This window comes from Miniopterus schreibersii, assembly GCF_964146895.1.
Source record: "Miniopterus schreibersii genome assembly, chromosome: 3".
In the NCBI taxonomy this organism is placed as follows: domain Eukaryota; kingdom Metazoa; phylum Chordata; class Mammalia; order Chiroptera; family Miniopteridae; genus Miniopterus; species Miniopterus schreibersii.
The window spans coordinates 36,661,989-36,676,982 of record NC_138103.1 but is presented as its reverse complement, the minus strand read 5'-3'; the positions used below and the strand labels follow the sequence as shown (position 1 = coordinate 36,676,982).

At 34.7% G+C, this 14,994-nt stretch overlaps 1 protein-coding gene across 2 annotated transcripts in view; it reads left to right on the top strand.

The window, feature by feature from the left end:
- SRFBP1 (serum response factor binding protein 1) overlaps nt 1–14,994 on the top strand; it is a 49,688-nt gene that overhangs the window by 25,285 nt on the left and 9,409 nt on the right. Inside the window, exon 4 of one of the 2 annotated variants that reach the window (XM_081133429.1) lies at nt 8,537–8,608. The exons of the other annotated variant lie outside the window; for it this stretch is intronic. Coding sequence (XP_080989555.1) covers nt 8,537–8,608 — 72 coding nt within the window. The remainder of the gene's footprint in view (nt 1–8,536; nt 8,609–14,994) is intronic. 2 annotated transcript variants of the gene reach the window in all.

The following is a 14,994-nucleotide window of genomic DNA, read 5'->3' as shown; positions in this document are numbered from 1 at the left end:
CTGTGGTACATTTACAGGATGGAATACTATGCAGCTGTAAAAAAAAAAAAAAAAAAAAAAAAAAAAAGAAGGATCTCTTACCCTTTGAGACAGCATGGATATGAGATAAGCCAGTAACCCAGGACAAGTGGAATAGGGAAACAGATAGCTGAACAAACCAGTAGAGCAATTTACAGCAAATATGGAAGGTCATCTCCCTAGAAATAACATCTAGGCCTCAGTTGTATTTCAGCTCCAGACTCAGAAAAGCAGCAAAACCAGGTGGGGGACACCAGAACTAGTTGCAATGACTAAGGACGCCCTGCCCTGACACTTACCAATCAGTGAAGACCATAACTCTGAAGCAGCACACCTAGAAAACTGGTGAATATTCTACTGAAACCCTCCCCTGAGACCTCTGCTAAGATTCCTGCCTACAAGAAAGAAAAGCCTCAAGACAAAGGACCCAGCATGTACTCTCCCTCTGGGGAGTAGCCCTCATCATTCCCTTTCTCTTCTTCCCCCACAGGCATGCATCTCCTAAACTCTAAGGGACCCCAGGAGGCTTGCAACCAGGGGAGCAATGGGCATTGGCAGCTTATCCCAGGCTAATTCTCTGAACCTGTCCCCAAGGTCGCCTTTTCCCTGACTTCCCAGAGGCTAAGACAGCCCATCCTAGGCTTTCCTGTTGTTTCTTCTATACTAAGCCCTGTCTTATTTTACTGTCCCCAGCTTTAATAAACGTTCCCTCGTAGTCACCTGGACTCGTGCTGTGAAATTTTTCCTACACAAAGTCAAAAACCCACACACTACCTGTGGGCCCTAGGCAGACCTGCTCAGAGCTAAGTCCCCTTTCTGGTAACAGATGGACTTGGAGAGTATTATGCTAAGCAAAATAAACCAGTTAGAAAGAGACAAAGAATATGTGATCTCACTAATATGTGGAATCTAATGAACAAAGTAAATAAATGGACGAACAAATAGGTCCAGGCACATGGAAGCATGAAACATACTGGCAGATCTCAAAGGGAGAAGGGGTGTGTGGGAAGAGATTAACCAAAGAATTTATATGCATATATGTACAACCCATGGACACAGACAGTAGAGTGGTGAAGGCCTGGGGTGGAGCAGGAGCCTGGTGGAGGGGGAATGGAGGATAACTGTAATACCCTCAACAATAAAAATAAGTTTAAAAAAAGAAACAAGTATAGATTTTATTATTATATATCTCCTTAACAAAGGCTACTAGAAACTTGAAGTTCTAAAGAAAATACTTTGAAGGACTTAGAACTGTAATAACAAATAGTTTGACTTCCTTGAAACTTTGTCCTCCGTGTTTTTCAGTTTAAAACCACTGTCTTTTACCATTTTCCTAAATCCTTTTCAGCACATCCCTATATCTTAGTTATAATTCCACTATTATAGGGAAAGACTGCCTCAGTCACCTAATATAATTTTCCTAAGGCCTTTTAATGAATTTCCTAGGTAATTTACTGAAGGGGAAAAAATGTTCTATGGGCTTATGTAATTGTTTATTAAGTTTGAGGTGTGTGTTTTGTTTTTTTCTTTAACTCTGTGGTGTTGAGCAAGGAAAACTAAACTTGCAAATAAATGTATATAAATTTAGGATTAAAAAATAAATGTATAAGGCTGTGATTTTTGTCACCTTTTTATTTGATATACTGAATAATAAAAAAATAACTGTAGAGCTCTCACCTCCTCTAATTATTTTACTCCTAGCATATTATTGAGAAGACAAAAATAAAGTAGTTTTAAGTATTTTATTTACTCTATATATTCTTCACAAAATTATGCACTTTTAAACAAATGTTTAGATTCCATTTCAAAAATAGTAAATTTTTCTCCCGAAGGCCAGGCTTTTGTTAGAAGAGAGTCTCTAAAATGAAATAAATCTGTGTACTCTGACTTATTCCTTAGAATTGCAGAAGTGCTTTCTAAGTAGAACCTTTAGGCTGATGTAATTGCTGCATCTCATTTTCTCTGCTTGCCGCCTTGAACATTCAGAAGTGGGTAACTTCATATTCCAAGAACAGTTTAGATGTTTTTATTTGGCATTAAAAATGTGATCATGTTTAGTTACTTGCATTAAACTCTTTTTGTCCTATTTTCTAAAAGGTATTTCTACTGAGAGATAGGACTATCTAATGCCAAGATGGTTTTGCAGCTTCATTTGACTAAATTATTTGATAATGTTTATGCTTAGTTAATATTTACTTTTAAATGTAATGCAGATCTTTGGACTATTGAATTTTACAAGTTGTTTTTTAGCTTTTGCTCACTGAAATTATAATTATTTTCACATTAGTGACTGTTTTCATATCTTGATGAAAATAATTTATAGTTGAAAGATGCATTGCAGTTTAGTTTTTAGAATATGAAGATTCAGTTTTAAACATGAAAGTCAACTTGGAACTAAAGTGAGACAGTACTATTTGTAGACATTTAGTAATTCTTTAACTGGCTGCCAGCAAAACCTGAAACTAGTAAAATTTCCTCATAGTAAACCTATTTTGTTTTATATATTACTCTTTTGTTCATGAACCTAAGTTAGCTTCCCATTGTCTACCAGATGGGGTCTGATTCCTCATGGGTATTAAAAGCTATTTCATCAGTTGGTTCCTCTTATCCTGACCAACTTTATCTCTCATCCTCATTTTTATCTACATAATACAGTTAACTTTATGTCCTCTACACATACTTTGTACATTCCTGTTTTTAAGTTTCTCTAGCTTTCTCTGATAACAGGGCATTCCCCATCACCTCACACATATCTTACAAAGCCAGAATGAATCATTGTCAAAGCCTTTATCATCCTCTAAACAGTGCTTTTGTTGTGGGAGGCAGGGGTAGGTGCATGAGGATTCATACCTGTTGACAAATATCATGTGGGTGGGAGGTTTGTGCAAATTGAGAAAGGACTCCCCCCCCCCCCAGTATTTGGGATATCTTTTTATTACTCCCACTATTGAGAACTATAGCACTAAACAGAAACTACCCTGCCTATTTCCTCTTCATACATACGTATAATACTTAGGTAATCAGTTTTTAGTTTTTATTTATTTTAATTTTAAAATTTTATTTTTGTTTAAAATATTACAGATGTTCCTTTTTCTTCCTAATGACCTGTTCCACCCCGTCCCCTCCCCCTCCCCAGTCCCTCTCCCCACCATTGTCCTTGTCCTTGGGTTGTGCATATATGCATATAAATTCTTCGGTTGCTCTTTCCTCCTCTACCCACCTGCCCTCCTCCATCCCTCTGACATTCGTCGGTCTGATCTATGCTTCCATGTCATTGAATCTATTCTGTTTATCAGTTTTTAATAGTCTACTATATTGAATCTTCCTTTGTGTTATGATGTAAGGTCATTTGCATGTTATATACTCTACTCTTTTTGGTTATTTGTCTTTTTATATAGTTCCTGGTGTCCTGCCTTGTAGAAGGCGATCAAGTAACATATTTCACATATTAATATGCACAACTATTATAAATAGATTTTTAAAGAGATTTTAGCACCAAACTGTTAAATTTTGCTAATCAAAGTGAAGATACATTTCTATCAATTGTTTGTGAATTTTTTAGTTTCTTTTTTCTTATTCACCATTTAATAATAATGCTTGAGACTGTTACTTAGTTTTCACTTCAGGTTTAAGAATTTGAATTTTAAATACAGTTGACTCACAGGCGTTAGGGGCTCCATCACCCTACTCAGTCAAAAGGTCTATGTATAACTTTTAGCCCACCCAAAAACTTAACTACAGATGTTCCTCAGGATTGGTTCCAGCACCCCTCACTCCCCCCATGGATACCAAAATCTGTGGATGCTGAAGTTTGTTGTATAAAATGCCATAGAGAGTACATATACTTGGCCTTCTGCATTTGTGTATTCCAAGCTGTGGATCGATTTTGATCCATGGTTGGTTGAATCTGTGAATGTAAAACCCTATATATATTGAAAAAAATTGCTTATAGGTGAACCTGCACAGTTCAAACCCATGTTGTTCAAGGGTCAACTGTAATGAATTTTTTGATGTGAAATTAACAATGTGTTGATGACTTTTAAGATGTAGAAGAGTATAATTATAAAAGTAAAGAAGAATAAAACCACTTCTATAATTTCCTGAAAATTTTAACAAGCTGAGTTGATACTGTTTTTGTACTACTAATATGCAGTATCGTTCTTAGCATAGTGCTGTTTTAATAATTTTAAAAAGGATTTTGAGTCTCTGTAGTCTTTTACTCCATGTAACTGGCACAGATGGAGTATTACTTAAGAAAGTAATTGCCTTCAATACCATTTTGAAAAGTTATGCCAAAACTATTCAATACTGAGAAATCCTGAACAGAGGTCTTTTGGAGATCTATACCCCCTAATCTATCATCATTGTCCATGTTACATTGTAACTTTAGACCAGAAGCTTTGCCAGAAAAGTTCACATACTTGTATCATGTCATCTCAGAGCCATCCTCATGATCAAAGCACTTTGTTTCAGCTCAACAAAAATATATTAGGTCTGCACTTTATCATATACTCTGCTAGTTTATAGAAATATAGAAATTAACATGATGTTTTACTTGAGAAGCGTAGAGTCTAATGAGTGAGATAGACATGTGAACAGAGAATTTCAATACAGTGTATAAAACACCCATAGATGTATTGGAGGAAGGCCACTTAATACTACTTTGAGGATTCATGGAAGGCTTTGTGTAGAATGAAGCTGACTCTTAAAAAGTGACTATAACTTCACAAGTTGTAGGATGGGAGACTTAAATTTATAGTGCTTTATTATTTTTATTTTAGAAAAGTTGTAAAGGAATTACTTATAGAATTAAGAAATATAAAAAAATTTTAGATTATTTTACTAGTTTTCCCTACATGAAGTTCTGTATTAAGTTTGATAGTGATTTGGATTTATATTTCAACATGACAAGATTAAAGATTGTTGGGGAGGTTTTGTTTTTAACTTAGAAAATTAAAAATAATAAACTTTAATGAAAGACATAGTTATTAAATGTACTCTCTATTATAGTTCCTGAACAGGGGCACTGTTTACTGGCAGGTCTAGCTTATCCTATACCCAGTATTGAGATAACTGAGATATTCATTTAACAATTTGTAATACCTAACAAGTAAAAACAACTTCATTATCCATTCTTTCAACAAGTAGTTTTTGAGCATTTACCAAATGCCATGAACTTTTCTAGGCACTTAAGATACACCTGAGAAACAAAAGATGACAAAGTGTTCTCATCTTTTGTATTTTGGGGGTGAATTGGGGAAGACAACATAGTAAGTAGTTATTTAATATGTTAGTAGGTGACACGCTGTGGAAAATTAGAGCAGAGTAGGAAAGATGAAGAGTGATGATGTGAAGTAGTCAGTTTAATATGAGTGCAGAAGACAGTTTGGGGCTAGAGATAAGAGACTTGGGAGTTGTTAACTTGTACTTGATATTTAAAATCATGAGACTAGATGAAATCACTAAGGTAGTATTAGATAGTTGTGCAGAGTACCCAGGACAGAATCTGGGTCCACTCTTAAGCTGGGAAGAAGAGGAAGAACTAGCAACAGAGGCTAAGAAATAAAAACCAAGTAAGGGTCCTGAAAGTCATACAAAGAAAGCATATCAAAGAGAAGGAGGAATTAACTTATGAAAAGGGATGATAGGCCAAGGAAGGGAAGAGTCAGATGCTGCTGCTATGTTGAGCCAAGAGGAGGACTGAGACCTGTTCACTAGATTTAGCAACATGGAAATTGTTGGTGACTTTTTATTTTTATTTTTTACAATAATAGCATTGGTTGAGTAATTGGAGCAGAAGCCTGCTTGAAGTGGTTTTAAGAGAAAATAAAGAGCATTTGGACATATGAGGAATTGACAAGTGTTATAATTAGGGTGACTATATGACCACGTATTCCTGCGGTTCTCTTGGTATTCACAATTTGTGTCCCAGCATAATTTTTAATAGTGCCTCATTTCATTCTCAAATGGATCCTCATCAGAGTAATGAATTATGTGGTCATTGTCATTATTCTTTTATCACAGCCAAATTTTCCCAATGGTATCCCTTCAAAGGTAGTTTATGTGACTTTTTGAGAAAACCATTAGTCCTTCCTTTTCTGTTATAACAAAATATTGCAGGGCTTATACTTTTCCTGCCTTAGATCTTTTGTCAGCCATTTTTTTCTAAGAAGTTCTGTCTCATTTTAGTGGTATCTAGCAAGCAAGAGTTGAAATTTGGATAGATTTTGATGGGGGTTTGGGGGTGTGTGAAGTGGGAAAGGTAGGTGTCCAATTAGAGAAAGACATTTCACAGATAAATAATTTTAAAGCATACAGTTTACCAAAGATACTGAGGTGGGAGAATAGAAAATTTATTCAGGGGATTCTATGTAAAACTGAATGGATGGCACATGAAACCCTAGAAGAAGTGCATTATAATAATAGAGCAGCAGAAGGAAAGATGCATTGAGGCCAGGTAATGAAAGGATTTGAACTTCAGGCCGAAGGTCTTTGATTTTGTTCTTTATTTAGGACAGTGACATATAATGGGCTTTGGAGTTACTGGTCCTGGTGGGAGGAAAACTAGGTAGGCTATTGTAATCCACACAATCCGTAGTGGAGTCCTGAGCCTATGGGTAGGATAATGGTAATTCAAAGGAGGGGAACAAATTCAATAGACACCACAGCAGAGAAAGCAAAAGGGGGATGGGAGCATAACAGAAGCATGACGAAGGCCTGCAGAGTCAGATGTCTGAGCTGTCTAACCTGAGCAGCAAAGGCTGGAGATGCCATTAACTGCAATGGAGAACACAGGAATAGGTGAAGGAGGAAGACAAAGATACATTTTTTTTGGAAAAATTCCTTGGCAGTATGATGACAGAGTATAACCTATTGAAGTTCCATCTGGTAGAAGTGTATTTAAGAAACAGTAGAACAGGATTTAGGAAATAAGGTTTTTATTGTCACTGAAGGAAAACCATAATAAGATTCCCATCTGTGGAAAAGCATGAAGATTTGGATGTCCATAGCTCTCTCACAAGCTATTTCAGATTTTTTATTTCAAAGAAATGCATTTCTTGCCTCATTTTTAAATAGACACCCCCCCCCCCCCCCCCAAATCTCCAAGAGTCCAGACTTTTCTTGGCACCTTGTAATTCTTTGTATTGGGAATTAACCCCTCATAATCATAACATCATTATTTCAGTTTAATCACATTTTGGAAAATACAAACAGGTTATATATTTTATTAAGTTAAAAGCCCAGCCTTAATAAGAGCCTCTTGGAATTTAAAATGTCTACATGGTTATTGTCTTCAAGTTATTTTTTGTCTGTGTACAGTGTTCTGCCCCATAGCCTGATATAAAATAGTTTGGTTGCAAACATACTTTACCCCACTCAACCAGAGACAACATCACTAGTAATATAGTTATGAGTCAGTGTACAGTAGTCTTCCCTTATCCATAGTTTCTCTTTCCGAGGTTTCTGTCACCCACAGTCAGTTGTAGTCTGAAAATATTAAGTGGAAAATTCCAGAAATAAACAATTCGTAAGTTTTAAATTGTGCACCATTATGAGTATCGTGGTGAAATCCTACATTGTCCTGCTGTGTCCCACCCAGGATATGAATCACCTTTGTCCAGCATATCCACATGTATATGCTACCCCTCCTGTTAGTCAGTAGCCATCTGTGTTACCAGATCGACTGTCATGGTATCACAGTGCTTGTGTTTAAGTAACCCCTATTTTATTAATATGGCCCCAAAGTGCAAGATTAGTGATGCTGGCAATTTGGGCATGCCAAAGAGAAGTTGTAGTGTGATTCCTTTAAGCTAAAAGGTAAGTACAGTAAGGTATTTGAGAGAGAGACCATATTCACATAACTTGTATTACAGTATAGTGTTCTAATTGTTCTGTTTTATCCTTGTTGTTCTCTAATTGTTATTGCTAATCTCTTATTGTGCCTTATTTATAAATTAACCTTTACCATAAGTATGTATGTATAGGGAAAAATATAGTGTATATGTAGGATTTGGCACTATCCAGTTTTAGGCATTCACTAGGGGATCATTCAGTTGGAACATATCTTCATTTTTAAATTAAATTAAGATTCCTTAAGAATTAAAATTAGGTATTTCTCAATAAATCTCTACATTTCTCTATAAATTGATGAATTGCCAATGTTCTTTAATGTCATTAAAATAAGTAAAAATGTATTTAAATTTAAGAATTCTTAAAGTAACATTTTGAATTATTTCAGTCTTATTTTTATTAAGGAAATGTTTTTATCCTGGAGATTTTATGGCACATTGAATGTTCTGGCTTTTATAGAATCTTAATATAATTGTTTTAGGGAGATTAACTTTTAAAATTCATTTTGCTGTGGCTTTTGTATAGCATGATCATTTCTTATTATGTGTGACAGGAGTTATTCTGTTCTGAAAGTTAAGAATTTAACTCATAATAATAATGACAGTTTAAAATTAGACTCATAACTAAAATTATTTTGTGGGGTTTTTTTTGTTTTTTTTTTTTACAGGAATTGAAACCTGATATAGTAACTAAATCTGCTCTTGGTGATGATATCAATTTTGAAAAAATCTGCAAAAAGGTATATCTGCAATAGATTGTATTTCTTTTAGGAAGAGTTTCTTAGTTATAATTATGACTTTTTTCCTTGATAAGAAAACTATTAAGAAGCCAAGTATTATTAGTATATAATGAATTTTCCCCACTTGAACTCCAGTATTGCCTTAAAAAATATATTTTATGGTAATTCATGAATTTTGTTTTGAAGATCTTTAAAGGTATGTTGAACTACATATGATATTTATGTGTTACATAACAGTTTGTCAATCTTGCTAATTCAAATGAGAATGGTTATTTTTATTCTTTCCAAATAATTTCCACGAGTCTTTCACTTAACCCCTGCATTCACCCTGTGAACAATTGTTTTTAATCCCCTTTTATGAATGAGAAAAACTGAAAGAATGAAGTAGGTAATTAAGGCTATGTTACTGTTATGTGGCACAGATAGGACTTTTACCTAGATCTTCTGCCCCTTGGATTTGCCACTCCTGCTTCTTCCTTACTATTAGCCTTCTTATATTTCCACCCACTTTGCTAATGCCTATAAGAGAGTTCTACCTGAGAACAGATTTGGGGTTGATTGATTTTTCTATATTGCATTTGTGTTTTCACTTTCATTGACTTTTGCTCTACCCTGTATTATTTGTTTCTTGCATTTGTATTTACTGTGCTCTTTTTCTAGTTTCTTAATGTAGTACTGATTTTAGACCTTTTCTAATGTAAGCAATTAATGCTATAAATTTCCCTCTAAGCACTACTTTAGCTACATCTCATATATTTAATGTTTTATTTTCTTTTTCTTCTTTTTCTTCTTTTTGTTAATCCTCACCCAAGGGTATTTTTTCCATTGATTTGTAGAGGGAGTGGAAGGGAGGGAGGGTAAGAGAGGGTTAGAGAGAGAGAGACATCCATGTGATACACATCGATTGGTTGCCTCCCGCACACACCCTGAACAGGGCCAGGGATAGAACCTGCAACCCAGGTACTTGGCCTTAATCAGGAATTGAACCTGGGACCATTCAGTGCTAAGACTGATGCTCTAACCACTGAGCAACACCAGCCAGGGTGTGATGTTGTATTTTTATTTTATTTGAGTTCAAAATGTTTTAAATTTCCCTTGAAACTTTATCTTTGACCCATGGTTTAATTAGAAGCATATTTAATTTCCGAGCAACTAAGGGATTTTTCCAGGTATGTTTTTGTTACTCTTTTCTTTATGATACATGAGCATACTTTTTATGATTTTTATTCTTTTAACTTTATTATTTGTGTTATGATCCAGGGTATGGCTTATCTTGGTGACTATTTTATGTGCTCTTGAAAACAATATGTATTCTTTTGGGATCAGTGTTCTATAAATATCATTAGGTCAAATTGGTTGAGGGTGTTGTTCAGGTGATTTATATCTTTACTGATTTTCTGCCTGCTTTTATTGAATACTGAAAGAGGTATGTTGAAATCGCCAACTATACATGCCAGTTTGCCTATTCCAACCTTAAGGCAAATTATACTCTTAGTCTACATTTATGTAGACTAGCACTGACTTCTCTAAAATTAACTAATGCTAGACATGTTAAGTGTTAATGCATTTTATTGTAAGAAGGCCAGAATAGAAAATGGTTTTGTTTGAGGGGCATGAGGATTTGTTGTTGCCATCATTGTTCTTGTCAGAGAAGTAACACCAAAGTCATGAGCATGATTTTACATTAGCCTCTTTATTTTATACTACTATGATTTTACAGTAAATATTATTTCATAGGCTTTGTTCATAAAAGAGCAGGAAAAAACTTAGTTTTGTTATAGTTTTAAACTTTTGGTGTGGTCTGTATCTCACACAAAATAATGACACCTTAAATAGAATAGTGGTAATGGTATAAAAATATGGCAGAATATATTTTTGTTTTCTCTTGAGTGTTTTAAAAAATATAATGTAAGATTTTTACCGGAATACATTTTTGAAATTTTTAGTTGCTAAGTTCTAAAACTATTTCATTAATGTTTAATTTGTGGTGAGAGTAAAAAGCAATTTATTTTTAGTTCCTTAATAATATTATGTTTTCATCTAAACTCTAACAGTAACACTTGGCAGTATTTATTACTTAACTTGAACTTGGAAATATCCAAAATAAAATACCATGTGTCTGTCTGTTGTTGTTTTTTTAACTTCTCAGCCAGATTGTTTTCACTTTGTAAGGTTATTATTAGTTAATGTATGTGTAATATATGTAAAATCAGTTTTTTAGGGTATTGTCTGTCTTCCATTTACAACTCTTTGTTCAGTCTTCCAGTGTTTGAAATATTATTTAAATTGAAAATGGGGAAACAGATATCTATATTAGCTTATCATTATTTTGAAATAGTAAATGCATTTGTATATGACTAGATTTGTGGTGATGAAATTTATAATAGTAATTCAGATAGAAAGTTTAGTATCTGTCTGACTGAAATGTTGTCAAGTGAAACCTGATTACATTTGTGCCCTTTTGTACCTTCCTTCAACAAGAGGAAGGGAGGGAGGTGGAGAAGGAGGAAGGTAAGACAGTTCTGTTTCGTCCGAGTTCTTGAGGGGTCCCGTGAGAGAATTAAAACCAAGGGAAACTGCCCTGCTTAAGAATCATTTAGGATTCCTCCTAAGCTGTTGGATTTCAGTGTTTTTTACTGTTTTATTTCATTTGTGATATTCTTTTATTGGATTCAGTTTCTTCATTTAAAAGTCTGTTAATAAATTAAACCTCTAAAACAAAAATGAGGCCAGTGGCAGATGTCTGGGAGGGAAGACTGCTATTTAGTTTGCTATAGGAAGGGGGCTCAGTGGAAGATGACCAAATAGGAAATAAGTCTGTTACGTAGAGCTCTGCACATTTGAAGTTATGTGGCCATCAGAATAGAGCAGAACAAACTAATTTGTGTAATGTCTTACAGGTTGCACAGTTCTTCCTTATGTATTCTTATCTCATTTGATCTTAAAACAGTGTAAAACAGTCATCTCATATAGAAAGTATTCGTGTCTGTGTGTGTAGTAATAATAGTAGTGTCTTTATTTTTCAAATAAAGGGAAGAGGGCAGTAAGGTTAAGTAGCCAATTAATATGTATAATGATGAGAGTCTAAAGCTAGAGAGTTTAGAGACTGGAATGCTGACATTTCCAGACAGCTGTTGCCAGAATTTCAGGAGCGTCTCAATTCAAAACATCTGTTGCATGCATAGCAATTGGCTAGGCACTGTGGAAGATATGAAAGGAATAGAGAACAATATTTTTTTTTTTATTGTTAACACTATTACAGATGTCCTCCATTCCCCCTACCATTTGCCCACCTCTACCCCGCTCTCCCCACGCCCCCTTCGCCACACTGCTGTCCATGAGCTATACATACATGTTCTTTGGCTAATCTCTTCACCTTATTTTCTCCAGTCTCCCCACCTCCCTCCCCTGGAGGTCTGTCGGTCTGTTCCATGTATCTATGCCTCTGGATCTATTTTGCTCATTAGATTCCACATGTAAGTGAAATCATATGGTATTTGTCTTTCTCTGGCTGGCTTATTTCACTTAGCATAATAATGTCCAGGTCTATCCATGCCTCCGTGCCGTCACAAAGGGTAAGAGGTCTTTCTTTTTTACAGCCACACTGTAGTATTCCATTGTGTAAATGTACTGCAGTTTTTCTAAAGGACTATATAATCCATTAGAAATAAAAGACAGTTATATTAAACAACTATAGGATAAGAGGAAGCAAATTAATACTTGTTAACATGTACCAGTTGCCTGACTCGTTATGCGCTTTATGTATGCTAGTTTTCTCAGGGAAGATGATGGTAACCTCATTTAACAGATGAGACAGTGGGCCCAGAAAGGTAAAAAATATATCTATAGTCAGGTAGTAGGAAATGGCAGGTCCAAGGTCTAAACCCAGGTTTCTCCTTTTGGCCTACAAAACAAAAGTTTAGGACAAAAGTATGGAATAAGTTTCCACATATTTTTAGAATCATGGTGACATAGGGATTATGAGTTCAATGAATGCAGAAAGGTCTCCTGTTCCCTTAAATGTGAACCCTATTTACTTAGTTTGTCACAGTTCTTTAAATCCAGCTGAATGGACTGTTTCTTACTATCTCCCTAAATGTTTAGTAAGTACAAATATTAACGTGTTGATTTATATCTTTAGGTAAAACCTAGAATTAAAATTAAGTTCAATTAATATTAAAAGTACTGCAGCTAGCATTCTACCTTTACCAGTTCATTTAGAATCCTAGTTCATTTAGAATTCCTGGTTTGTTTTAGGAATATTTTGAAAGGAATGAACATTGCATGTAAGAGAGTTTTTGCATTTTTAGACTGTTGTTTATATTCATATGTACGTTTTTAAAATTCTTTTCAAAATTGAACACCACATGCTTTATGCTCACAATAAATACCCATACTCCAAAATAAAAATTTTCCATTAAAAAATTAGGTGTTTTCCCTTTTTTATTTAATTTATTTGAAATGGAAGAAACTGGAGGTGTGTTAAACCACAGTTTCCTGAGAATTTTCCATGGCAAACATTGTGTCAACTTTAAATGAGGAAACCTGTGGTTTCTTTCATACCCTGCAATATTGTGAAGACTTTCATGCAGGTGTAAAAACTGTGTATTCACAGAGACTACTTAGCCTTTTAAGCTTCAAAATAAATTTATTTAAATTTAAGATGTATGACTGTGTTTGAAGTTTTCCTATAAGCCTCAGCAGTTTCTGTCTCGCCTGTGAAGTTTATCACATTCTGCCTGGGAATAGTTATTTGTGCATTTGTCTTAACCTTTTAAATTAGAGCAAGATCATGAGCGTCAAAAGATGGTGTTTGTCTTCATGTGTAAGACCATACCTTCACATAATAAGTCGTGTTTATGTAAAAGTGCATCAATATGAGTAAACATAAGGAGGGGGTAGTAAGTGAGGAAGAAGGATGGGCAGGGGAGAAATTGAGGGAGAGAAAGGAAGCCTCACATGGCATGCGCTGCCCGCTTATCCCTGTAGTTCCTACACTTAGCCCAGTGCCTTCAGCAAATGGCAGCAGATACACAACGCACTGCCAGAGGTGTGAACCTGAGCCCACTTGCTTCACAAGCCTCTTTTTTTAGTGTTCATGTTTGATTTCTTTCCAAAAGGTTTAAGAGGGACTTGGAGTTGGGTCACACAGTGAGAGAAAGTTATCTCAAATAGTTTGGAAGAAAACTTGTTTCTCAACAACTATTCTCATACTAGACTGAATTCAGAAACATTACTTTGATACATGTAGTTCTGAAAGTGATTTAAAGAAAGTCAGTTAAAAATATCAAATTTCATAAATTTCAGCAATCATTTAAATAAACTTTTATTTCTCCTAAGTAAAAATGTGAAATTTAATGTTTTAAACCTTTCTTTAATTTTATTCTTCAGAAAGCAATTAAAAATCATTTAATTGTTTAAATTTAAATTTTAACAAGAGTTTGTAAAGGGAACACAGACCAAAGATTTTATTTAATAATTATACTAACAGTCTTGACTTGATTTCAAGATTACCTACCAGTTTCCTAACTCAAACCTTTATTCTTTGAACTCATTGCTGGTACATATGGCTGCATAAACTGTACACTGCACAGCTCCAATTGTGACAACTAGATTGTGAGTGGCAGTCCTGGGATTATGCAGTACAATGGCTCTTTTTGAATCAGTCTTACTTCTTATTAGCCTGGTATTTTCCCCCAAATAAGTCATCCACAGAGTTTGCAACATAAAGACACAGTTATAGAGGAAGACACAAATAAGAGTACCTTCATTTATTAGATCAATACATAATTGTAAAATTTTAAACTTATTCTAGGGCCTTTTAAAATATATATATATATGTAGAATTTACTGAAATTGGATCATTAGACACTATGGGATATCTTCCAGGGCAGAGAAATAACATTGGTAAATGAACTCAATGATAAAATGATTCTTAACAAAGCAGTATTTGCCTAGAGTCAACACCAGACATTCAGGTATTACCACTGCTCTTCTAAAACTTTTTATAACTAAGATGGAAAGTTGTAGCTAACCCTGGAAAGAAAAATACCCAATTCATCAAAGCTTTTAGCAAGTTGTCAAAGCAGGGATTTGGGAACAGTAGTAGATGTTTTGAGCAATTCTGCATGAATACATTTAGTCGGAATCTGTGGGATTCCCAGAACTTTTTATCTAAAAAGATGTGAAATTAACCTATGTGATGAGAATAGTTACTTTCTGATTTATTTGTTTTTCAAATTCAGATGTTCATATATTGGGGATTATCTTTGAAGCAAAATTTTAGTTGCTACAGGAAATATACTGAAAAAAGCAGTTAAAGATAAATAGCTGCTGCTGCAGTGTCTTCTTTTACCTTGGAACCTGAAAGAGGGGCAGGGTCCTGG